The sequence below is a fragment of the Oncorhynchus keta genome, chromosome 19 (genome assembly GCF_023373465.1).
Source record: "Oncorhynchus keta strain PuntledgeMale-10-30-2019 chromosome 19, Oket_V2, whole genome shotgun sequence".
NCBI lineage: Eukaryota > Metazoa > Chordata > Actinopteri > Salmoniformes > Salmonidae > Oncorhynchus > Oncorhynchus keta.
The window spans coordinates 18,955,737-18,980,481 of NC_068439.1; the positions used below are offsets into that span (position 1 = coordinate 18,955,737).

The 24,745-nt window shown below is 44.5% G+C and overlaps 1 protein-coding gene across 5 annotated transcripts in view; it reads right to left on the bottom strand.

Annotated features, from left to right (window-relative positions):
- LOC118379097 (neurabin-1-like) overlaps positions 1-24,745 on the bottom strand; it is a 156,198-nt gene that overhangs the window by 30,193 nt on the left and 101,260 nt on the right. For 4 of the 5 annotated variants that reach the window (XM_052469952.1, XM_052469954.1, XM_052469955.1 and 1 more), the window contains exons 8-11: positions 18,056-18,109; positions 16,761-16,990; positions 13,304-13,400; positions 12,857-12,971 (exon numbers count right to left, since the gene is read on the bottom strand). In XM_052469952.1, coding sequence (XP_052325912.1) covers positions 12,857-12,971; positions 13,304-13,400; positions 16,761-16,990; positions 18,056-18,109 — 496 coding nt within the window. The remainder of the gene's footprint in view (positions 1-12,856; positions 12,972-13,303; positions 13,401-16,760; positions 16,991-18,055; positions 18,110-24,745) is intronic. The other variant, XM_052469953.1, reaches the window with a different exon arrangement.

The following is a 24,745-nucleotide window of genomic DNA, read 5'->3' on the forward strand; positions in this document are numbered from 1 at the left end:
GATGACAGTACGCATTAATACAAGGACACATCTCAAGCCTTTGGGTACTGTTAGTCTTAGAGCTAGTGATGACAGTATGCATTAATACAAGGACACATCTCAAGCCTTTGGGTACGGTTAGTCTTAGAGCTAGGGATGACAGTATGCATTAATACAAGGACACATCTCAAGCCTTTGGGTACTGTTAGTCATAGAGCTAGTGATGACAGTATGCATTAATACAAGGACACATCTCAAGCCTTTGGGTACGGTTAGTCTTAGAGCTAGTGATGACAGTTTGCACTAATACGAAGACACATCTCAAGCCTTTGGGTACGGTTAGTCTTAGAGCTAGTGATGACAGTATGCATTAATACAAGGACACATCTCAAACCTTTGGGTACGGTTAGTCTTAGAGCTAGTGATGACAGTATGCATTAATACAAGGACACATCTCAAGCCTTTGGGTACGGTTAGTCTTAGAGCTAGTGATGACAGTATGCATTAATACAAGGACACATCTCAAGCCTTTGGGTACGGTTAGTCTTAGAGCTAGTGATGACAGTATGCATTAATACAAGGACACATCTCAAGCCTTTGGGTACTGTTAGTCTTAGAGCTAGTGATGACAGTACGCATTAATACAAGGACACATCTCAAGCCTTTGGGTACTGTTAGTCTTAGAGCTAGTGATGACAGTACGCATTAATACAAGGACACATCTCAAGCCTTTGGGTACGGTTAGTCTTAGAGCTAGGGATGACAGTATGCATTAATACAAGGACACATCTCAAGCCTTTGGGTACTGTTAGTCATAGAGCTAGTGATGACAGTATGCATTAATACAAGGACACATCTCAAGCCTTTGGGTACGGTTAGTCTTAGAGCTAGTGATGACAGTTTGCACTAATACAAAGACACATCTCAAGCCTTTGGGTACGGTTAGTCTTAGAGCTAGTGATGACAGTATGCATTAATACAAGGACACATCTCAAACCTTTGGGTACGGTTAGTCTTAGAGCTAGTGATGACAGTATGCATTAATACAAGGACACATCTCAAGCCTTTGGGTACAGTTAGTCTTAGAGCTAGTGATGACAGTATGCATTAATACAAGGACACATCTCAAGCCTTTGGGTACGGTTAGTCTTAGAGCTAGTGATGACAGTATGCATTAATACAAGGACACATCTCAAACCTTTGGGTACGGTTAGTCTTAGAGCTAGTGATGACAGTATGCATTAATACAAGGACACATCTCAAGCCTTTGGGTACTGTTAGTCTTAGAGCTAGTGATGACAGTACGCATTAATACAAGGACACATCTCAAGCCTTTGGGTACTGTTAGTCTTAGAGCTAGTGATGACAGTATGCATTAATACAAGGACACATCTCAAGCCTTTGGGTACGGTTAGTCTTAGAGCTAGTGATGACAGTATGCATTAATACAAGGACACATCTCAAGCCTTTGGGTACTGTTAGTCATAGAGCTAGTGATGACAGTATGCATTAATACAAGGACACATCTCAAGCCTTTGGGTACGGTTAGTCTTAGAGCTAGTGATGACAGTATGCATTAATACAAGGACACATCTCAAGCCTTTGGGTACGGTTAGTCTTAGAGCTAGTGATGACAGTATGCATTAATACAAGGACACATCTCAAACCTTTGGGTACTGTTAGTCATAGAGCTAGTGATGACAGTATGCAGTAATACAAGGACACATCTCAAGCCTTTGGGTACGGTTAGTCTTAGAGCTAGTGATGACAGTATGCATTAATACAAGGACACATCTCAAGCCTTTGGGTACGGTTAGTCTTAGAGCTAGTGATGACAGTATGCATTAATACAAGGACACATCTCAAGCCTTTGGGTACGGTTAGTCTTAGAGCTAGTGATGACAGTATGCATTAATACAAGGACACATCTCAAGCCTTTGGGTACGGTTAGTCTTAGAGCTAGGGATGACAGTATGCATTAATACAAGGACACATCTCAAGCCTTTGGGTACTGTTAGTCTTAGAGCTAGTGATGACAGTATGCATTAATACAAGGACACATCTCAAGCCTTTGGGTACGGTTAGTCTTAGAGCTAGTGATGACAGTTTGCACTAATACAAGACACATCTCAAGCCTTTGGGTACGGTTAGTCTTAGAGCTAGTGATGACAGTATGCATTAATACAAGGACACATCTCAAACCTTTGGGTACGGTTAGTCTTAGAGCTAGTGATGACAGTATGCATTAATACAAGGACACATCTCAAGCCTTTGGGTACGGTTAGTCTTAGAGCTAGTGATGACAGTATGCATTAATACAAGGACACATCTCAAGCCTTTGGGTACGGTTAGTCTTAGAGCTAGTGATGACAGTATGCATTAATACAAGGACACATCTCAAGCCTTTGGGTACTGTTAGTCTTAGAGCTAGTGATGACAGTACGCATTAATACAAGGACACATCTCAAGCCTTTGGGTACGGTTAGTCTTAGAGCTAGGGATGACAGTATGCATTAATACAAGGACACATCTCAAGCCTTTGGGTACTGTTAGTCATAGAGCTAGTGATGACAGTATGCATTAATACAAGGACACATCTCAAGCCTTTGGGTACGGTTAGTCTTAGAGCTAGTGATGACAGTTTGCACTAATACAAAGACACATCTCAAGCCTTTGGGTACGGTTAGTCTTAGAGCTAGTGATGACAGTATGCATTAATACAAGGACACATCTCAAACCTTTGGGTACGGTTAGTCTTAGAGCTAGTGATGACAGTATGCATTAATACAAGGACACATCTCAAGCCTTTGGGTACAGTTAGTCTTAGAGCTAGTGATGACAGTATGCATTAATACAAGGACACATCTCAAGCCTTTGGGTACGGTTAGTCTTAGAGCTAGTGATGACAGTATGCATTAATACAAGGACACATCTCAAAGCCTTTGGGTACGGTTAGTCTTAGAGCTAGTGATGACAGTATGCATTAATACAAGGACACATCTCAAACCTTTGGGTACGGTTAGTCTTAGAGCTAGTGATGACAGTATGCATTAATACAAGGACACATCTCAAGCCTTTGGGTACTGTTAGTCTTAGAGCTAGTGATGACAGTATGCATTAATACAAGGACACATCTCAAGCCTTTGGGTACTGTTAGTCTTAGAGCTAGTGATGACAGTATGCATTAATACAAGGACACATCTCAAGCCTTTGGGTACGGTTAGTCTTAGAGCTAGTGATGACAGTATGCATTAATACAAGGACACATCTCAAGCCTTTGGGTACTGTTAGTCATAGAGCTAGTGATGACAGTATGCATTAATACAAGGACACATCTCAAGCCTTTGGGTACGGTTAGTCTTAGAGCTAGTGATGACAGTATGCATTAATACAAGGACACATCTCAAGCCTTTGGGTACGGTTAGTCTTAGAGCTAGTGATGACAGTATGCATTAATACAAGGACACATCTCAAACCTTTGGGTACTGTTAGTCATAGAGCTAGTGATGACAGTATGCAGTAATACAAGGACACATCTCAAGCCTTTGGGTACGGTTAGTCTTAGAGCTAGTGATGACAGTATGCATTAATACAAGGACACATCTCAAGCCTTTGGGTACGGTTAGTCTTAGAGCTAGTGATGACAGTATGCATTAATACAAGGACACATCTCAAGCCTTTGGGTACGGTTAGTCTTAGAGCTAGTGATGACAGTATGCATTAATACAAGGACACATCTCAAGCCTTTGGGTACGGTTAGTCTTAGAGCTAGTGATGACAGTATGCATTAATACAAGGACACATCTCAAGCCTTTGGGTACTGTTAGTCTTAGAGCTAGTGATGACAGTATGCATTAATACAAGGACACATCTCAAGCCTTTGGGTACGGTTAGTCTTAGAGCTAGTGATGACAGTTTGCACTAATACAAGACACATCTCAAGCCTTTGGGTACGGTTAGTCTTAGAGCTAGTGATGACAGTATGCATTAATACAAGGACACATCTCAAACCTTTGGGTACGGTTAGTCTTAGAGCTAGTGATGACAGTATGCATTAATACAAGGACACATCTCAAGCCTTTGGGTACGGTTAGTCTTAGAGCTAGTGATGACAGTATGCATTAATACAAGGACACATCTCAAGCCTTTGGGTACGGTTAGTCTTAGAGCTAGTGATGACAGTATGCATTAATACAAGGACACATCTCAAGCCTTTGGGTACTGTTAGTCTTAGAGCTAGTGATGACAGTATGCATTAATACAAGGACACATCTCAAGCCTTTGGGTACGGTTAGTCTTAGAGCTAGGGATGACAGTATGCATTAATACAAGGACACATCTCAAGCCTTTGGGTACTGTTAGTCATAGAGCTAGTGATGACAGTATGCATTAATACAAGGACACATCTCAAGCCTTTGGGTACGGTTAGTCTTAGAGCTAGTGATGACAGTTTGCACTAATACAAAGACACATCTCAAGCCTTTGGGTACGGTTAGTCTTAGAGCTAGTGATGACAGTATGCATTAATACAAGGACACATCTCAAACCTTTGGGTACGGTTAGTCTTAGAGCTAGTGATGACAGTATGCATTAATACAAGGACACATCTCAAGCCTTTGGGTACAGTTAGTCTTAGAGCTAGTGATGACAGTATGCATTAATACAAGGACACATCTCAAGCCTTTGGGTACGGTTAGTCTTAGAGCTAGTGATGACAGTATGCATTAATACAAGGACACATCTCAAACCTTTGGGTACGGTTAGTCTTAGAGCTAGTGATGACAGTATGCATTAATACAAGGACACATCTCAAGCCTTTGGGTACTGTTAGTCTTAGAGCTAGTGATGACAGTACGCATTAATACAAGGACACATCTCAAGCCTTTGGGTACTGTTAGTCTTAGAGCTAGTGATGACAGTATGCATTAATACAAGGACACATCTCAAGCCTTTGGGTACGGTTAGTCTTAGAGCTAGTGATGACAGTATGCATTAATACAAGGACACATCTCAAGCCTTTGGGTACTGTTAGTCATAGAGCTAGTGATGACAGTATGCATTAATACAAGGACACATCTCAAGCCTTTGGGTACGGTTAGTCTTAGAGCTAGTGATGACAGTATGCATTAATACAAGGACACATCTCAAGCCTTTGGGTACGGTTAGTCTTAGAGCTAGTGATGACAGTATGCATTAATACAAGGACACATCTCAAACCTTTGGGTACTGTTAGTCATAGAGCTAGTGATGACAGTATGCAGTAATACAAGGACACATCTCAAGCCTTTGGGTACGGTTAGTCTTAGAGCGAGTGATGACAGTATGCATTAATACAAGGACACATCTCAAGCCTTTGGGTACGGTTAGTCTTAGAGCTAGTGATGACAGTATGCATTAATACAAGGACACATCTCAAGCCTTTGGGTACGGTTAGTCTTAGAGCTAGTGATGACAGTATGCATTAATACAAGGACACATCTCAAGCCTTTGGGTACGGTTAGTCTTAGAGCTAGTGATGACAGTTTGCACTAATACAAAGACACATCTCAAGCCTTTGGGTACGGTTAGTCTTAGAGCTAGTGATGACAGTATGCATTAATACAAGGACACATCTCAAGCCTTTGGGTACGGTTAGTCTTAGAGCTAGTGATGACAGTTTGCACTAATACAAAGACACATCTCAAGCCTTTGGGTACGGTTAGTCTTAGAGCTAGTGATGACAGTATGCATTAATACAAGGACACATCTCAAGCCTTTGGGTACTGTTAGTCTTAGAGCTAGTGATGACAGTATGCATTAATACAAGGACACATCTCAAACCTTTGGGTACTGTTAGTCTTAGAGCTAGTGATGACAGTATGCATTAATACAAGGACACATCTCAAGCCTTTGGGTACGGTTAGTCTTAGAGCTAGTGATGACAGTTTGCACTAATACAAAGACACATCTCAAGCCTTTGGGTACGGTTAGTCTTAGAGCTAGTGATGACAGTATGCATTAATACAAGGACACATCTCAAGCCTTTGGGTACTGTTAGTCTTAGAGCTAGTGATGACAGTATGCATTAATACAAGGACACATCTCAAACCTTTGGGTACTGTTAGTCTTAGAGCTAGTGATGACAGTATGCATTAATACAAGGACACATCTCAAGCCTTTGGGTACGGTTAGTCTTAGAGCTAGTGATGACAGTTTGCACTAATACAAAGACACATCTCAAGCCTTTGGGTACGGTTAGTCTTAGAGCTAGTGATGACAGTATGCATTAATACAAGGACACATCTCAAACCTTTGGGTACGGTTAGTCTTAGAGCTAGTGATGACAGTATGCATTAATACAAGGACACATCTCAAGCCTTTGGGTACGGTTAGTCTTAGAGCTAGTGATGACAGTATGCATTAATACAAGGACACATCTCAAGCCTTTGGGTACGGTTAGTCTTAGAGCTAGTGATGACAGTTTGCACTAATACAAAGACACATCTCAAGCCTTTGGGTACGGTTAGTCTTAGAGCTAGTGATGACAGTATGCATTAATACAAGGACACATCTCAAACCTTTGGGTACGGTTAGTCTTAGAGCTAGTGATGACAGTATGCATTAATACAAGGACACATCTCAAGCCTTTGGGTACGGTTAGTCTTAGAGCTAGTGATGACAGTATGCATTAATACAAGGACACATCTCAAGCCTTTGGGTACTGTTAGTCTTAGAGCTAGTGATGACAGTATGCATTAATACAAGGACACATCTCAAACCTTTGGGTACGGTTAGTCTTAGAGCTAGTGATGACAGTTTGCACTAATACAAGGACACATCTCAAGCCTTTGGGTACGGTTAGTCTTAGAGCTAGTGATGACAGTTTGCACTAATACAAAGACACATCTCAAGCCTTTGGGTACGGTTAGTCTTAGAGCTAGTGATGACAGTATGCATTAATACAAGGACACATCTCAAGCCTTTGGGTACGGTTAGTCTTAGAGCTAGTGATGACAGTATGCATTAATACAAGGACACATCTCAAGCCTTTGGGTACTGTTAGTCTTAGAACTAGTGATGACAGTTTGCACTAATACAAAGACACATCTCAAGCCTTTGGGTACGGTTAGTCTTAGAGCTAGTGATGACAGTATGCATTAATACAAGGACACATCTCAAGCCTTTGGGTACGGTTAGTCTTAGAGCTAGTGATGACAGTTTGCACTAATACAAAGACACATCTCAAGCCTTTGGGTACGGTTAGTCTTAGAGCTAGTGATGACAGTATGCATTAATACAAGGACACATCTCAAGCCTTTGGGTACTGTTAGTCTTAGAGCTAGTGATGACAGTATGCATTAATACAAGGACACATCTCAAACCTTTGGGTACTGTTAGTCTTAGAGCTAGTGATGACAGTATGCATTAATACAAGGACACATCTCAAGCCTTTGGGTACGGTTAGTCTTAGAGCTAGTGATGACAGTTTGCACTAATACAAAGACACATCTCAAGCCTTTGGGTACGGTTAGTCTTAGAGCTAGTGATGACAGTATGCATTAATACAAGGACACATCTCAAGCCTTTGGGTACTGTTAGTCTTAGAGCTAGTGATGACAGTATGCATTAATACAAGGACACATCTCAAACCTTTGGGTACTGTTAGTCTTAGAGCTAGTGATGACAGTATGCATTAATACAAGGACACATCTCAAGCCTTTGGGTACGGTTAGTCTTAGAGCTAGTGATGACAGTTTGCACTAATACAAAGACACATCTCAAGCCTTTGGGTACGGTTAGTCTTAGAGCTAGTGATGACAGTATGCATTAATACAAGGACACATCTCAAACCTTTGGGTACGGTTAGTCTTAGAGCTAGTGATGACAGTATGCATTAATACAAGGACACATCTCAAGCCTTTGGGTACGGTTAGTCTTAGAGCTAGTGATGACAGTATGCATTAATACAAGGACACATCTCAAGCCTTTGGGTACGGTTAGTCTTAGAGCTAGTGATGACAGTTTGCACTAATACAAAGACACATCTCAAGCCTTTGGGTACGGTTAGTCTTAGAGCTAGTGATGACAGTATGCATTAATACAAGGACACATCTCAAACCTTTGGGTACGGTTAGTCTTAGAGCTAGTGATGACAGTATGCATTAATACAAGGACACATCTCAAGCCTTTGGGTACGGTTAGTCTTAGAGCTAGTGATGACAGTATGCATTAATACAAGGACACATCTCAAGCCTTTGGGTACTGTTAGTCTTAGAGCTAGTGATGACAGTATGCATTAATACAAGGACACATCTCAAACCTTTGGGTACGGTTAGTCTTAGAGCTAGTGATGACAGTTTGCACTAATACAAGGACACATCTCAAGCCTTTGGGTACGGTTAGTCTTAGAGCTAGTGATGACAGTTTGCACTAATACAAAGACACATCTCAAGCCTTTGGGTACGGTTAGTCTTAGAGCTAGTGATGACAGTATGCATTAATACAAGGACACATCTCAAGCCTTTGGGTACGGTTAGTCTTAGAGCTAGTGATGACAGTATGCATTAATACAAGGACACATCTCAAGCCTTTGGGTACGGTTAGTCTTAGAGCTAGTGATGACAGTTTGCACTAATACAAGGACACATCTCAAGCCTTTGGGTACGGTTAGTCTTAGAGCTAGTGATGACAGTTTGCACTAATACAAAGACACATCTCAAGCCTTTGGGTACGGTTAGTCTTAGAGCTAGTGATGACAGTATGCATTAATACAAGGACACATCTCAAGCCTTTGGGTACGGTTAGTCTTAGAGCTAGTGATGACAGTATGCATTAATACAAGGACACATCTCAAGCCTTTGGGTACGGTTAGTCTTAGAGCTAGTGATGACAGTATGCATTAATACAAGGACACATCTCAAACCTTTGGGTACGGTTAGTCTTAGAGCTAGTGATGACAGTATGCATTAATACAAGGACACATCTCAAGCCTTTGGGTACTGTTAGTCTTAGAGCTAGTGATGACAGTACGCATTAATACAAGGACACATCTCAAGCCTTTGGGTACTGTTAGTCTTAGAGCTAGTGATGACAGTATGCATTAATACAAGGACACATCTCAAGCCTTTGGGTACGGTTAGTCTTAGAGCTAGTGATGACAGTATGCATTAATACAAGGACACATCTCAAGCCTTTGGGTACTGTTAGTCATAGAGCTAGTGATGACAGTATGCATTAATACAAGGACACATCTCAAGCCTTTGGGTACGGTTAGTCTTAGAGCTAGTGATGACAGTATGCATTAATACAAGGACACATCTCAAGCCTTTGGGTACGGTTAGTCTTAGAGCTAGTGATGACAGTATGCATTAATACAAGGACACATCTCAAACCTTTGGGTACTGTTAGTCATAGAGCTAGTGATGACAGTATGCAGTAATACAAGGACACATCTCAAGCCTTTGGGTACGGTTAGTCTTAGAGCGAGTGATGACAGTATGCATTAATACAAGGACACATCTCAAGCCTTTGGGTACGGTTAGTCTTAGAGCGAGTGATGACAGTATGCATTAATACAAGGACACATCTCAAGCCTTTGGGTACGGTTAGTCTTAGAGCTAGTGATGACAGTATGCATTAATACAAGGACACATCTCAAGCCTTTGGGTACGGTTAGTCTTAGAGCTAGTGATGACAGTTTGCACTAATACAAAGACACATCTCAAGCCTTTGGGTACGGTTAGTCTTAGAGCTAGTGATGACAGTATGCATTAATACAAGGACACATCTCAAGCCTTTGGGTACGGTTAGTCTTAGAGCTAGTGATGACAGTTTGCACTAATACAAAGACACATCTCAAGCCTTTGGGTACGGTTAGTCTTAGAGCTAGTGATGACAGTATGCATTAATACAAGGACACATCTCAAGCCTTTGGGTACTGTTAGTCTTAGAGCTAGTGATGACAGTATGCATTAATACAAGGACACATCTCAAACCTTTGGGTACTGTTAGTCTTAGAGCTAGTGATGACAGTATGCATTAATACAAGGACACATCTCAAGCCTTTGGGTACGGTTAGTCTTAGAGCTAGTGATGACAGTTTGCACTAATACAAAGACACATCTCAAGCCTTTGGGTACGGTTAGTCTTAGAGCTAGTGATGACAGTATGCATTAATACAAGGACACATCTCAAGCCTTTGGGTACTGTTAGTCTTAGAGCTAGTGATGACAGTATGCATTAATACAAGGACACATCTCAAACCTTTGGGTACTGTTAGTCTTAGAGCTAGTGATGACAGTATGCATTAATACAAGGACACATCTCAAGCCTTTGGGTACGGTTAGTCTTAGAGCTAGTGATGACAGTTTGCACTAATACAAAGACACATCTCAAGCCTTTGGGTACGGTTAGTCTTAGAGCTAGTGATGACAGTATGCATTAATACAAGGACACATCTCAAACCTTTGGGTACGGTTAGTCTTAGAGCTAGTGATGACAGTATGCATTAATACAAGGACACATCTCAAGCCTTTGGGTACGGTTAGTCTTAGAGCTAGTGATGACAGTATGCATTAATACAAGGACACATCTCAAGCCTTTGGGTACGGTTAGTCTTAGAGCTAGTGATGACAGTTTGCACTAATACAAAGACACATCTCAAGCCTTTGGGTACGGTTAGTCTTAGAGCTAGTGATGACAGTATGCATTAATACAAGGACACATCTCAAACCTTTGGGTACGGTTAGTCTTAGAGCTAGTGATGACAGTATGCATTAATACAAGGACACATCTCAAGCCTTTGGGTACGGTTAGTCTTAGAGCTAGTGATGACAGTATGCATTAATACAAGGACACATCTCAAGCCTTTGGGTACTGTTAGTCTTAGAGCTAGTGATGACAGTATGCATTAATACAAGGACACATCTCAAACCTTTGGGTACGGTTAGTCTTAGAGCTAGTGATGACAGTTTGCACTAATACAAGGACACATCTCAAGCCTTTGGGTACGGTTAGTCTTAGAGCTAGTGATGACAGTTTGCACTAATACAAAGACACATCTCAAGCCTTTGGGTACGGTTAGTCTTAGAGCTAGTGATGACAGTATGCATTAATACAAGGACACATCTCAAGCCTTTGGGTACGGTTAGTCTTAGAGCTAGTGATGACAGTATGCATTAATACAAGGACACATCTCAAGCCTTTGGGTACTGTTAGTCTTAGAACTAGTGATGACAGTATGCATTAATACAAGGACACATCTCAAGCCTTTGGGTACGGTTAGTCTTAGAGCTAGTGATGACAGTATGCATTAATACAAGGACACATCTCAAGCCTTTGGGTACGGTTAGTCTTAGAGCTAGTGATGACAGTATGCATTAATACAAGGACACATCTCAAGCCTTTGGGTACGGTTAGTCTTAGAGCTAGTGATGACAGTATGCATTAATACAAGGACACATCTCAAGCCTTTGGGTACGGTTAGTCTTAGAGCTAGTGATGACAGTATGCATTAATACAAGGACACATCTCAAGCCTTTGGGTACTGTTAGTCTTAGAACTAGTGATGACAGTATGCATTAATACAAGGACACATCTCAAGCCTTTGGGTACGGTTAGTCTTAGAGCTAGTGATGACAGTATGCAGTAATACAAGCCGCTTCCCAAATGACACCCTATTCCCGAATCCCTACATAGTGCACTACTTTTGACCAGAGCCAATCGGATGCCATTTGGAGTGAGACACAGTCCTTGTTTGCCCCTCCATGTCCCTAATAAGGTAATAACAGCAGAGTTTGAGGGCAAAGGAAATAGGAAAGGAGCTGATAGGACAGATGTAGGGTGTATCTCAGGGTTTGAGTGACACTGACACATCAACCCCTCCTAAGGATGTGTCATTTCTCTCTACAGCCTCCATTGCCCTGTATTGAAATACCCTGATAGAGACGTATAGCTAAGACAGGGATACGGTGATGGGGGGACAAGCTGTCCTTGTTTCATTGGCAATAGAGAGAAATAGTAATGGCGTCTTTTTGTCATCACTAACTCCGCCATGGTTCATTGGACAAAGCCTATGAGGAAAATTAATGGCGTTTTGGATAAACAGCGAAAATAAGGTCTGTGGGGAACACAGGCTTAGAAGATCTTATATGTTTTGTTCTATGAGATAACCTTCATCAGCTAATGTCACTTTGTGAATTTTGAAGAATTTGAGTAATAATAAAAAGGTAATTTAATGACTCTTTAAAGGTCATGTTAACTGACTGATATTATCTCACAGAACAAAATAATTAAAATCTCCTAAGCATGTGTTAACCTCTGACCTTATTTTCAGCGTTTATCCCAGAACCACATTATTTCCTCATTCATTTCCCTATAGGGATGGCTGAACAACCCAGAGGTAACTTGTGTCCGTGTTTTAGGACTACAAACTGGCAGTGTACTGAATCTTTCTCACAGTACAAGCTTAAACAATGCATCATCTACAGAGAAGGTTCATCCCAAATGGTACCCTATCCATATTATAGTGCACTACTTTTGACCAGGGCGCATAGGGAAGAGAAGTGAGAAGTGGGGGATGAGCGGTTAAGAGCATTGGGCCAGTAACTGAAAGGTTGCTGGATTGAATCCCCAAGCCGACTAGATGACAAGTCTGTCAATGTGCCCTTGAGCAAGGTACTTAACCCTAATTGCTCCTGTAAGTTGCTCTGGATAAGAACGTCTGCTAAATGACAAAAAATGTACAATTAGAATGGATGGAAGATTCAGGGTCAATCATCTGAGCATAACCAGTAATGTGTATTCTATTTCCCCATTGTAGGTATTACTGCCTAGGGAGGGAGCTCGACTAGACTATGACCACTGTATTTCTGGATCTCTCCATCTCCCTGAGACTCACCTCTTGCAGGGCCGGCCATCCCAGGACTCTGCTGTTGGGCGCTGTTGTTGTTGTTGTTCATCTGGATGCCATTTTGTTTCATCAGTTGCATCAGCTCAGACTCCAGGGCTGCAATCTGCGTAGAAACCGTTTCAAATGAGTTTCAGGCTTAGCGACCCATGCAGTGTGGCTGTCCAGTGGCTCCCTCCACTGGCAACATCATGTACCAGCAGGGGAAATGTCTAATCAAGGCAGTGGACTAATGTTGAACTGGGGTAATTACATAAGGGATTTATCTTGTACTTAGACAGCTTTGCACTGTACACAGTCAGCATTGTAAGCGTATACATGTACATCAAAGCCATGTACTGTGGCAAGTATGTGCTGAATTCTCACCTAAAAAGGAATGGGTATAATCAGCAGCATTGAGAAAATGGGAGAGGGAATATACAGAGAAAGTATAGTTACCCTGACTTGCAGTCCCTGAATCTCCTCCAGGTGGACCTTCTCTGTATCCTCCAGCCTCTTCCTCTCTGCTTCCTCCTTCTGGACAAACTCCACCTCTCTGGAAGAAACAGAGGGGTGGGGTTAGAAGGGTGTGTTGGTGGCCCTCTGACAGGGGTGGGGTTAGAAGGGTGTGTTGGTGGCCCTCAGACAGTTTTGGGGTTAGAAGGGTGTGTTGGTGGCCCTCAGACAGGGGTGGGGTTAGAAGGGTGTGTTGGTAGCCCTCAGACAGGGGTGGGGTTAGAAGGGTGTGCTGGTGGCCCTCTGACAGGGGTGGGGTTAGAAGGGTGTGCTGGTGGCCCTCTGACAGGGGTGGGGTTAGAAGGGTGTGTTGGTGGCCCTCTGACAGGGGTGGGGTTAGAAGGGTGTGTTGGTGGCCCTCTGACAGGGGTGGGGTTAGAAGGGTGTGTTGGTGGCCCTCTGACAGGGGTGGGGTTAGAAGGGTGTGTTGGTGGCCCTCTGACAGGGGTGGGGTTAGAAGGGTGTGTTGGTGGCCCTCAGACAGCGGTGGGGTTAGAAGGGTGTGCTGGTGGCCCTCTGACAGGGGTGGGGTTAGAAGGGTGGGTTGGTGGCCCTCTGACAGGGGTGGGGTTAGAAGGGTGTGTCGGTGGCCCTCTGACAGGGGTGGGGTTAGAAGGGTGTGCTGGTGGCCCTCTGACAGGGGTGGGGTTAGAAGGGTGTGTTGGTGGCCCTCTGACAGGGGTGGGGTTAGAAGGGTGTGTTGGTGGCTCTCTGACAGGCGTGGGGTTAGAAGGGTGTGTTGGTGGCCCTCTGACAGGGGTGGGGTTAGAAGGGTGTGTTGGTGGCCCTCAGACAGGGGTGGGGTTAGAAGGGTGTGTTGGTGGCCCTCTGACAGGGATGGGGTTAGAAGGGTGTGTTGGTGGCCCTCAGACAGGGGTGGGGTTAGAAGGGTGTGCTGGTGGCCCTCTGACAGGGGTGGGGTTAGAAGGGTGTGTTGGTGGCCCTCAGACAGGGGTGGGGTTAGAAGGGTGTGCTGGTGGCCCTCTGACAGGGGTGGGGTTAGAAGGGTGTGTTGGTGGCCCTCTGACAGGGGTGGGGTTAGAAGGGTGTGTTGGTGGCCCTCTGACAGGGGTGGGGTTAGAAGGGTGTGTTGGTGGCCCTCTGACAGGGGTGGGGTTAGAAGGGTGTGTTGGTGGCCCTCTGACAGGGGTGGGGTTAGAAGGGTTTGCTGGTGGCCCTCTGACAGGGGTGGGGTTAGAAGGGTGTGTTGGTGGCCATCAGACAGGGGTGGGGTTAGAAGGGTGTGTTGGTGGCCATCAGACAGGGGTGAGGACAGGGACAGAGTGTTAGGTGGTTGGATGGTTGGGGACAGCTCCTCTCAGAGGGGTGAGGACAGGGACAGAGTGTTAGGTGGTTGGGGACAGTGTGTGTGTGTGAGAGATGGTAAAAGGAGAGTATCCCAGGGAGAATAGGAGCTCAGTGAACTTAAGTCAGAGAGACAGTCAGACACAGACCTGCCTCTCTCTTCAGCAGGGCTGAAGGACGCAAGGCTCCCCCGCACACACACACACACACACACACACACACACACACACACACACACACACACACACACACACACACACACACACACACACACACACACACACACCAAGGGCAATTAAAGGCATTCAGAGCGGAGAGGGACAAAGAGGTTCTGATGAGAATGACCATAGAGATCAACTCACTGCTGAAAAAGAGGCTGCGGTGTGGAGGAGAGCTGCACAGGAAGGAAGTCAACACAGCTCTCTCTCTCTAAAGCAATCCTTCAACTGAGTGCCACTTGGTTAAAATGTCCTCCAGACTAATGGGTGGAATTTGTTTGGGAAATTGTTTGATAAACATACTATAGGAAAATAACAGGGTTTGAATAACAGATAGTAAGTGTATTACCTAAAATAAGCGACAATTTGAAATGGCCTCTAAACTTGGACTTTAATTAAAAAACAAAGCTACATTAATAAGGTTTGACATGTCCATATGAACCAAAGTAGGCTGAATAATGTAGTAATACATTTTCAGGTTTTCAGTCGTAACCAACCAGTTTAACACTCATAGCAACAGATGACATGGACACATCTGAGTGGCTAGTTACTAGACCAGAGCAACAGATGACATGGACACATCTGAGTGGCTAGTTACTGACTAGACCAGAGCAACAGATCTGAAATGTGTGGCTAGGTACTGACTAGACCAAAGCAACACGTCTGGAGTGTGTGGCTAGGTAATGACTAGACCAGAGCAACACGTCTGGAGTGTGTGTCTAGGTACTGACTAGACCAGAGCAACACGTCTGGAGTGTGTGTCTAGGTACTGACTAGACCAGAGCAACACGTCTGGAGTGTGTGTCTAGGTACTGACTAGACCAGAGCAACACGTCTGGAGTGTGTGTCTAGGTACAGACTAGACCAGAGCAACACGTCTGGAGTGTGTGGCTAGGTACAGACTAGACCAGAGCAACACGTCTGGAGTGTGTGGCTAGGTACTGACTAGACCAGAGCAACACGTCTGGAGTGTGTGGCTAGGTAATGACTAGACCAGAGCAACACGTCTGGAGTGTGTGGCTAGGTAATGACTAGACCAGAGCAACACGTCTGGAGTGTGTGGCTAGGTACTGACTAGACCAGAGCAACATGTCTGGAGTGTGTGGCTAGGTAATGACTAGACCAGAGCAACATGTCTGGAGTGTGTGGCTAGGTACTGACTAGACCAGAGCAACACGTCTGGAGTGTGTGTCTAGGTACAGACTAGACCAGAGCAACACGTCTGGAGTGTGTGGCGAGGTACTGACTAGACCAGAGCAACATGTCTGGAGTGTGTGGCTAGGTACTGACTAGACCAGAGCAACACGTCTGGAGTGTGTGGCTAGGTAATGACTAGACCAGAGCAACATGTCTGGAGTGTGTGGCTAGGTAATGACTAGACCAGAGCAACACGTCTGGAGTGTGTGGCTAGGTAATGACTAGACCAGAGCAACACGTCTGGAGTGTGTGGCTAGGTAATGACTAGACCAGAGCAACACGTCTGGAGTGTGTGGCTAGGTACTGACTAGACCAGAGCAACATGTCTGGAGTGTGTGGCTAGGTACTGACTAGACCAGAGCAACATGTCTGGAGTGTGCGGCTAGGTACTGACTAGACCAGAGCAACACGTCTGGAGTGTGCGGCTAGGTACTGACTAGACCAGAGCAACATGTCTGGAGTGTGTGGCTAGGTACTGACTAGACCAGAGCAACACGTCTGGAGTGTGCGGCTAGGTACTGACTAGACCAGAGCAACAGATCTGGGGATGAGTAACTCCCGAATAGGGGATAGAACCTGGGTTCATAACATAACAGCCTTACCAAGGCTAAGAATGTTACAGTATATTGAACCAGTGTATTGTCTAATTTAGACCAGTTTGGTACCAGACTTTGACTCACTTCTGCTGGAAGTCCTTGATGAGTTTCTTGGCCTTGTTGTACTTCTTCTCTAGGGTGGTGTACTGGCACTGGGCCTCCTTCAGGTGCTCGTTGACCGTGTGGCACAGGGTCTGGGCCTCGATCCAGTAACTCTCCAGCTTCAGCATCCTCTCCTTGTTCTCCTCCATGCTGGCCTTCAGCTGGCTCTTCTCCTTCTCCCAGCGCGCCTTATCCCTCTCCACCACAGCAAGCTGGGATAGACGAGCACAGATAAGCATGGTATTACACTCACACACCAACACGGCCCACACCCACCACTAGGTACATCATTAAAAACAAACAGTGGAACACAAATACAGTATTGACAGATTTCCAAATACTGTAATGTACAAGCCAGCTGACTGACTAGACACACTATGGTATTACGTGTTGTCACGATACCAGTACTTTGATACGAGGAAGCAACTAAGCAAAGCAAACAAAACATGAAGATAGTCCTAATGTTGGAAGAAACATTTGTTCATGTTTCAAGCTATAGCACACAATATTTGACAAAAATAGGTTTTAAAGAAACAAAGACTTGAGTCTGCTTTGTGTTTGTCTTTTTGCCATGGAAATGCAGGTACAGTATGATAGACAACACTAAAAAAGAGACTGTGCTATGGGTTAAACACATAACATAAAACACACAGCACCATAATATACTTGACTTAAGGCTAATCCAGACTTCACAACGGAGAGAAACTAACAGACCATGTCCTGACAAGCTCTTCGTTGAGCTTAGTTTATTGGTGTGACCTCCTTCTAAACATTGTTATTGTATTAAATCCTTCTACTCCTCAGGGCAGCCCTCTACCAAGGACCACCAGAGCAGCTCATGCTCAGAGTATTACACCAACAAGCTTATCTTTCAATTTCACTAAATCCACTCATTGAATACAGTTAATATCTCTAAATAATTTCCTGCAGTTTGAGCTAAGCTGTCCTCGTGAGGATGCAGAGGGAGGATGAAGAAGAAACTTTTAGAAAGCTGTGCCTGCTTGCATGTCACTCTCACTTAACCACTGTCTCTCTCACTGCCCAGACACCTTTGACATGAAACTGCAAGAGGCAACTCTGCAGTGAAGCTAAACTGATCAAATATGCATGCAATTGCCTTAACTATTCATTAATACCTTAAAATAGAAACTATTATACCCTGCACTATCCAATGATGTCCTGTTTCCAAACATATGTATATTTCTCATGCGTATATTGCACTTAATTTGCCTTTTATACCATTCATCTTAGAGATGACAGCAGGGGACATTTCTTACCTTGTTTTTGAGCTTCTGTATCTCTGCCTCGGTGACAGTGTGCTTGATCTGCAGCTGAGGGAGAAGAAAGGGAAGAGGTCGATCTGATGATCAAACCCTTGGCTGCGCAGCCTCTGTACTGGGCTAGCCTCGTGCACACACACAACCACTGAGAAGAGCCACATAGCCCAGCCCATGCATGACAGCAACCCTCTCTACCACTGACAGGGAGAGACTCACAGAACAGGAGACCAAGAAGGAGAGAGAGAAAGGTCCAAAGTAGAGAGGGAGAGAGAAAGGTACAAAGTAGAGAGGGAGAGAGAGAAAGGTCCAAAGTAGAGAGGGAGAGAGGGAGAGAGAGAAAGGTCCAAAGTAGAGAGGGAGATAGAAAGGTACAAAGTAGAGAGGGAGATAGAAAGGTACAAAGTAGAGAGGGAGAGAGAGAAAGGTACAAAGTAGAGAGGGAGAGAGAGAAAGGTCCAAAGTAGAGAGCGAGAGAGAGAAAGGTCCAAAGTAGAGAGGGAGAGAGAGAAAGGTCCAAAGTAGAGAGGGAGAGAGAAAGGTCCAAAGTAGAGAGGAGAGAGAGAAAGGTCCAGGGAGAGAGAAAGGTACAAAGTAGAGAGAGAGAGAAAGGTCCAAAGTAGAGAGGGAGAGAGAAAGGTACAAAGTAGAGAGAGAGAAAGGTCCAAAGTAGAGAGGGAGAGAGAAAGGTACAAAGAGAGGAGAGAGAGAAAGGTCCAAAGTAGAGAGGGAGAGAGAGAAAGGAGTAGAGGAGAGAAAGGTCCAAAGTAGAGAGGGGAGAGAGAGAAAGGTCCAAAGTAGAGAGGGAGAGAGAAAGGTCAAAGTAGAGAGGGAGAGAGAGAAAGGTCAAAGTAGAGAGGAGAGAGAGAAAGGTACAAAGTAGAGAGGGGAGAGAGAAAGGTCCAAAGTAGAGAGGGAGAGAGGGAGAGAGAGAAAGGTCCAAAGTAGAGAGGGTGAGAGAGAAAGGTACAAAGTAGAGGGAGAGAGAGAAAGGTCTCAAAGTAGAGAGAGAGGGAGAGAGAGAAAGGTCCAAAGTAGAGAGGAGAGAGAAAGGTCCAAAGTAGAGAGGGAGAGAAAAGGTAGAGAGGAGAGAGAGAAAGGTACAAAGTAGAGAGGGGAGAGAGAAAGGTCCAAAGTAGAGAGGGAGAGAGAGAAAGGTACAAAGTAGAGAGGGAGAGAGAAAGGTACAAAGTAGAGAGGGAGAGAGAGAAAGGTACAAAGTAGAGAGGGAGAGAGAGAAAGGTCCAAAGTAGAGAGGGAGAGAGAGAAAGGTCAAAAGTAGAGAGGGAGAGAGAGAAAGGTACAAAGTAGAGAGGGAGAGAGAGAAAGGTCCAAAGTAGAGAGGGTGAGAGAAAGGTCCAAAGTAGAGAGGGAGAGAGAGAAAGGTACAAAGTAGAGAGGGTGAGAGAAAGGTCCAAAGTAGAGAGGGAGAGAGAGAAAGGTACAAAGTAGAGAGGGAGAGAGAGAAAGGTCCAAAGTAGAGAGGGAGAGAGGGAGAGAGAGAAAGGTACAAAGTAGAGAGGGAGAGAGAAAGGTCCAAAGTAGAGAGGGAGAGAGAGAAAGGTCCAAAGTAGAGAGGGAGAGAGAGAAAGGTCCAAAGTAGAGAGGGAGAGCGGGAGAGAGAGAAAGGTACAAAGTAGAGAGGGAGAGAGAGAAAGGTACAAAGTAGAGAGGGTGAGAGAGAAAGGTCCAAAGTAGAGAGGGAGAGAGAGAAAGGTACAATGTAGAGAGGGAGAGAGAAAGGTACAAAGTAGAGAGGGAGAGAGAGAAAGGTACAAAGTAGAGAGGGAGAGAGAGAAAGGTCCAAAGTAGAGGGAGAGAGAGAAAGGTACAAAGTAGAGAGGGAGAGAGAGAAAGGTCCAAAGTAGAGAGGGAGAGAGGGAGAGAGAGAAAGGTCCAAAGTAGAGAGGGAGAGAGAGAAAGGTCCAAAGTAGAGAGGGAGAGAGAGAAAGGTACAAAGTAGAGAGGGAGAGAGAGAAAGGTACAAAGTAGAGAGGGAGAGAGGGAGAGAGAGAAAGGTCCAAATTAGAGAGGGAGAGAGAGAAAGGTCCAAAGTAGAGAGGGAGAGAGAGAAAGGTACAAAGTAGAGAGGGAGAGAGAAAGGTACAAAATAGAGAGGGAGAGAGAAAGGTCCAAAGTAGAGAGGGAGAGAGAGAAAGGTCCAAAGTAGAGAGGGAGAGAGAGAAAGGTCCAAAGTAGAGAGGGAGAGAGAGAAAGGTCCAAAGTAGAGAGGGAGAGAGAGAAAGGTACAAAGTAGAGAGGGAGAGAGAGAAAGGTACAATGTAGAGAGGGAGAGAGAGAAAGGTCCAAAGTAGAGAGGGAGAGAGAGAAAGGTACAAAGTAGAGAGGGAGAGAGAGAAAGGTCCAAAGTAGAGAGGGAGAGAGAGAAAGGTCCAAAGTAGAGAGGGAGAGAGAAAGGTCCAAAGTAGAGAGGGGGAGAGAAAGGTCCAAAGTAGAGAGGGAGAGAGAGAAAGGTCCAAAGTAGAGAGGGAGAGAGGGAAAGGTCCAAAGTAGAGAGGGAGAGAGAGAAAGGTACAAAGTAGAGAGGGAGAGAGAGAAAGGTCCAAAGTAGAGAGGGAGAGAGAAAGGTCCAAAGTAGAGAGGGAGAGAGAAAGGTCAAAGTAGAGAGGAGAGAAAGGTCAAAGTAGAGAGGGAGAGAGAAAGGTCAAAGTAGAGAGGAGAGAGGGAAAGAGAGAAAGGTACAAAGTAGAGAGGGAGAGAGAAAGGTCCAAAGTAGAGAGGGAGAGAGAGAAAGGTCCAAAGTAGAGAGGAGAGAGGAAAGGTCCAAAGTAGAGAGGAGAGAGAGAAAGGTACAAAGTAGAGAGGAGGAGAGAAAGGTCCAAAGTAGAGAGGAGAGAGAGAAAGGTCCAAAGTAGAGGGAGAGAGAAAGGTCAAAGTAGAGAGGGAGAGAGAAAGGTCCAAAGTAGAGAGGGAGAGAGAGAAAGGTCCAAAGTAGAGAGGGAGAGAGGGAAAGAGAGAAAGGTACAAAGTAGAGAGGGAGAGAGAGAAAGGTCCAAAGTAGAGAGGGAGAGAGGGAGAGAGAGAAAGGTACAAAGTAGAGAGGGAGAGAGAGAAAGGTCCAAAGTAGAGAGGGAGAGAGGGAGAGAGAGAAAGGTACAAAGTAGAGAGGGAGAGAGAGAAAGGTTCAAAGTAGAGAGGGAGAGAGAAAGGTCCAAAGTAGAGAGGGAGAGAGAGAAAGGTCCAAAGTAGAGAGGGAGAGAGGGAAAGGTCCAAAGTAGAGAGGGAGAGAGGGAGAGAGAGAAAGGTCCAAAGTAGAGAGGGAGAGAGAGAAAGGTACAAAGTAGAGAGGGAGAGAGAGAAAGGTACAAAGTAGAGAGGGAGAGAGAGAAAGGTCCAAAGTAGAGAGGGAGAGAGAAAGGTCCAAAGTAGAGAGGGAGAGAGAAAGGTCCAAAGTAGAGAGGGAGAGAGAAAGGTCCAAAGTAGAGAGGGAGAGAGAGAAAGGTACAAAGTAGAGAGGGAGAGAGAAAGGTACAAAGTAGAGAGGGAGAGAGAGAAAGGTACAAAGTAGAGAGGGAGAGAGAGAAAGGTACAAAGTAGAGAGGGAGAGATAAAGGTACAAAGTAGAGAGGGAGAGAGAAAGGTCCAAAGTAGAGAGGGAGAGAGAAAGGTACAAAGTAGAGAGGGAGAGAGAAAGGTACAAAGTAGAGAGGGAGAGAGAGAAAGGTACAATGTAGAGAGGGAGAGAGAGAAAGGTCCAAAGTAGAAAGGGAGAGAGAGAAAGGTCCAAAGTAGAGAGGAGAGAGAGAAAGGTCAAAGTAGAGAGGGAGAGAGAGAAAGGTCCAAAGAGAGAGAAAGGTCAAAGTAGAGAGAGAGAGAGAAAGGTACAAAGTAGAGAGGGAGAGAGAGAAAGGTACAAAGTAGAGAGGGAGAGAGAGAAAGGTCAAAGTAGAGAGGGAGAGAGAGAAAGGTCAAAGTAGAGGGAGAGAGAGAAAGGTCCAAAGTAGAGAGGAGAGAAAGGTCCAAAGAGAGAGAAAGGTCCAAAGTAGAGAGGGAGAGAGAAAGGTCCAAAGTAGAGAGGGAGAGAGAGAAAGGTCCAAAGTAGAGAGGGAGAGAGAGAAAGGTACAAAGTAGAGAGGGAGAGAGAAAGTTACAAAGTAGAGAGGGAGAGAGAGAAAGGTACAAAGTAGAGAGGGAGAGAGAGAAAGGTACAAAGTAGAGAGGGAGAGAGAAAGGTACAAAGTAGAGAGGGAGAGAGAAAGGTCCAAAGTAGAGAGGAGAGAGAAAGGTCAAAGTAGAGAGGAGAGAGAAAGGTACAAAGTAGAGAGGAGAGAGAAAGGTACAAAGTAGAGAGGGAGAGAGAAAGGTCCAAAGTAGAGAGGGAGAGAGAAAGGTCCAAAGTAGAGAGGGAGAGAGAAAGGTCCAAAGTAGAGAGGGAGAGAGAAAGGTACAAAGTAGAGAGGGTGAGAGAGAAAGGTCCAAAGTAGAGAGGGAGAGAGAGAAAGGTCCAAAGTAGAGAGGGAGAGAGAGAAAGGTAGAAAATAGAGGGAGAGAGAGAAAGGTCCAAAGTAGAGAGGGAGAGAGAGAAAGGTCCAAAGTAGAGAGGGAGAGAGAGAAAGGTCCAAAGTAGAGAGGGAGAGAGGGAGAGAGAGAAAGGTACAAAGTAGAGAGGGAGAGAGAGAAAGGTCCAAAGTAGAGGGAGAGAGAGAAAGGTCCAAAGTAGAGAGGGAGAGAGAGAAAGGTCCAAAGTAGAGAGGGAGAGAGAGAAAGGTCCAAAGTAGAGAGGGAGAGAGAGAAAGGTCCAAAGTAGAGAGAGAGAGAGAAAGGTCCAAAGTAGAGAGGGAGAGAGAGAAAGGTCCAAAGTAGAGAGGGAGAGAGAGAAAGGTCCAAAGTAGAGAGGGAGAGAGAGAAAGGTACAAAGTAGAGAGGGAGAGAGAAAGTTACAAAGTAGAGAGGGAGAGAGAGAAAGGTACAAAGTAGAGAGGGAGAGAGAAAGGTACAAAGTAGAGAGGGAGAGAGAAAGGTACAAAGTAGAGAGGGAGAGAGAAAGGTCCAAAGTAGAGAGGGAGAGAGAAAGGTCCAAAGTAGAGAGGGAGAGAGAAAGGTACAAAGTAGAGAGGGAGAGAGAAAGGTACAAAGTAGAGAGGGAGAGAGAAAGGTCCAAAGTAGAGAGGGAGAGAGAAAGGTCCAAAGTAGAGAGGGAGAGAGAAAGGTCCAAAGTAGAGAGGGAGAGAGAAAGGTACAAAGTAGAGAGGGTGAGAGAGAAAGGTCCAAAGTAGAGAGGGGAGAGAAAGGTCAAAGTAGAGAGGGAGAGAGAGAAAGGTAGAAAATAGAGGGAGAGAGAGAAAGGTCCAAAGTAGAGAGGAGAGAGAGAAAGGTCAAAGTAGAGAGGGAGAGAGAGAAAGGTCCAAAGTAGAGAGGAGAGAGGGAGAGAGAGAAAGGTACAAAGTAGAGAGGGAGAGAGAGAAAGGTCCAAAGTAGAGAGAGAGAGAGAAAGGTCCAAAGTAGAGAGGAGAGAGAGAAAGGTCAAAGTAGAGAGGGAGAGAGAGAAAGGTCCAAAGTAGAGAGGGAGAGAGAGAAAGGTCCAAAGTAGAGAGGGAGAGAGAAAGGTCCAAAGTAGAGAGGGAGAGAGAGAAAGGTCCAAAGTAGAGAGGGAGAGAGAGAAAGGTCCAAAGTAGAGAGGGAGAGAGAGAAAGGTACAAAGTAGAGAGGGAGAGAGAAAGTTACAAAGTAGAGAGGGAGAGAGAGAAAGGTACAAAGTAGAGAGGGAGAGAGAGAAAGGTACAAAGTAGAGAGGGAGAGAGAAAGGTACAAAGTAGAGAGGGAGAGAGAAAGGTCCAAAGTAGAGAGGGAGAGAGAAAGGTCCAAAGTAGAGAGGGAGAGAGAAAGGTACAAAGTAGAGAGGGAGAGAGAAAGGTACAAAGTAGAGAGGGAGAGAGAAAGGTCCAAAGTAGAGAGGGAGAGAGAAAGGTCCAAAGTAGAGAGGGAGAGAGAAAGGTCCAAAGTAGAGAGGGAGAGAGAAAGGTACAAAGTAGAGAGGGTGAGAGAGAAAGGTCCAAAGTAGAGAGGGAGAGAGAGAAAGGTCCAAAGTAGAGAGGGAGAGAGAGAAAGGTAGAAAATAGAGGGAGAGAGAGAAAGGTACAAAATAGAGGGAGAGTCAGTAGGCAGAGAGATAAACGTGGAGAGTGATTGACAGAAAGTGAAAGGGATATAGGAACGACATATCTGCTATAGTAAGAGAGAAGTCAAGAAAGAGAGGCAGTTGAGGAAAGTGAAGAGAGAGAGAGAGAGAGAGTCCCAGTGAGAGAGAGTAGAGGTCTTGGGACAGTAGAGATTACATGATTTCTCACTCAATATCCAGAACACCGCCGTGCAGCTCAGGCAATTTGTTAAATGTGTCACACAAGTGTGGAGTGAGGGACAAAATGTTCTGGTGCCAGCAGTGCTAGTGAGGCGTTTCAATCAATATTACTAGCAGGTTGGGTCCTTTAAAAAGGAAAATGGGCTCTAGAAGACAGTAACGGCCAAAAACGATATTTCAGTAATTTGTTACTCTTTGACTTTGTTGCAATCAGGAAGGAGGAATAGTTGTTGAACAAAGTTCCGGGCCACAGTATTAGTGATATTCGTGTGAGGAAAATACACAAGACGGTTTTGTTGGATCTTCTGTATTTTTTAGAGTGCTGGAATACCTAGACTAATGAAATAGACAGAAGAATAGAATAAATACAA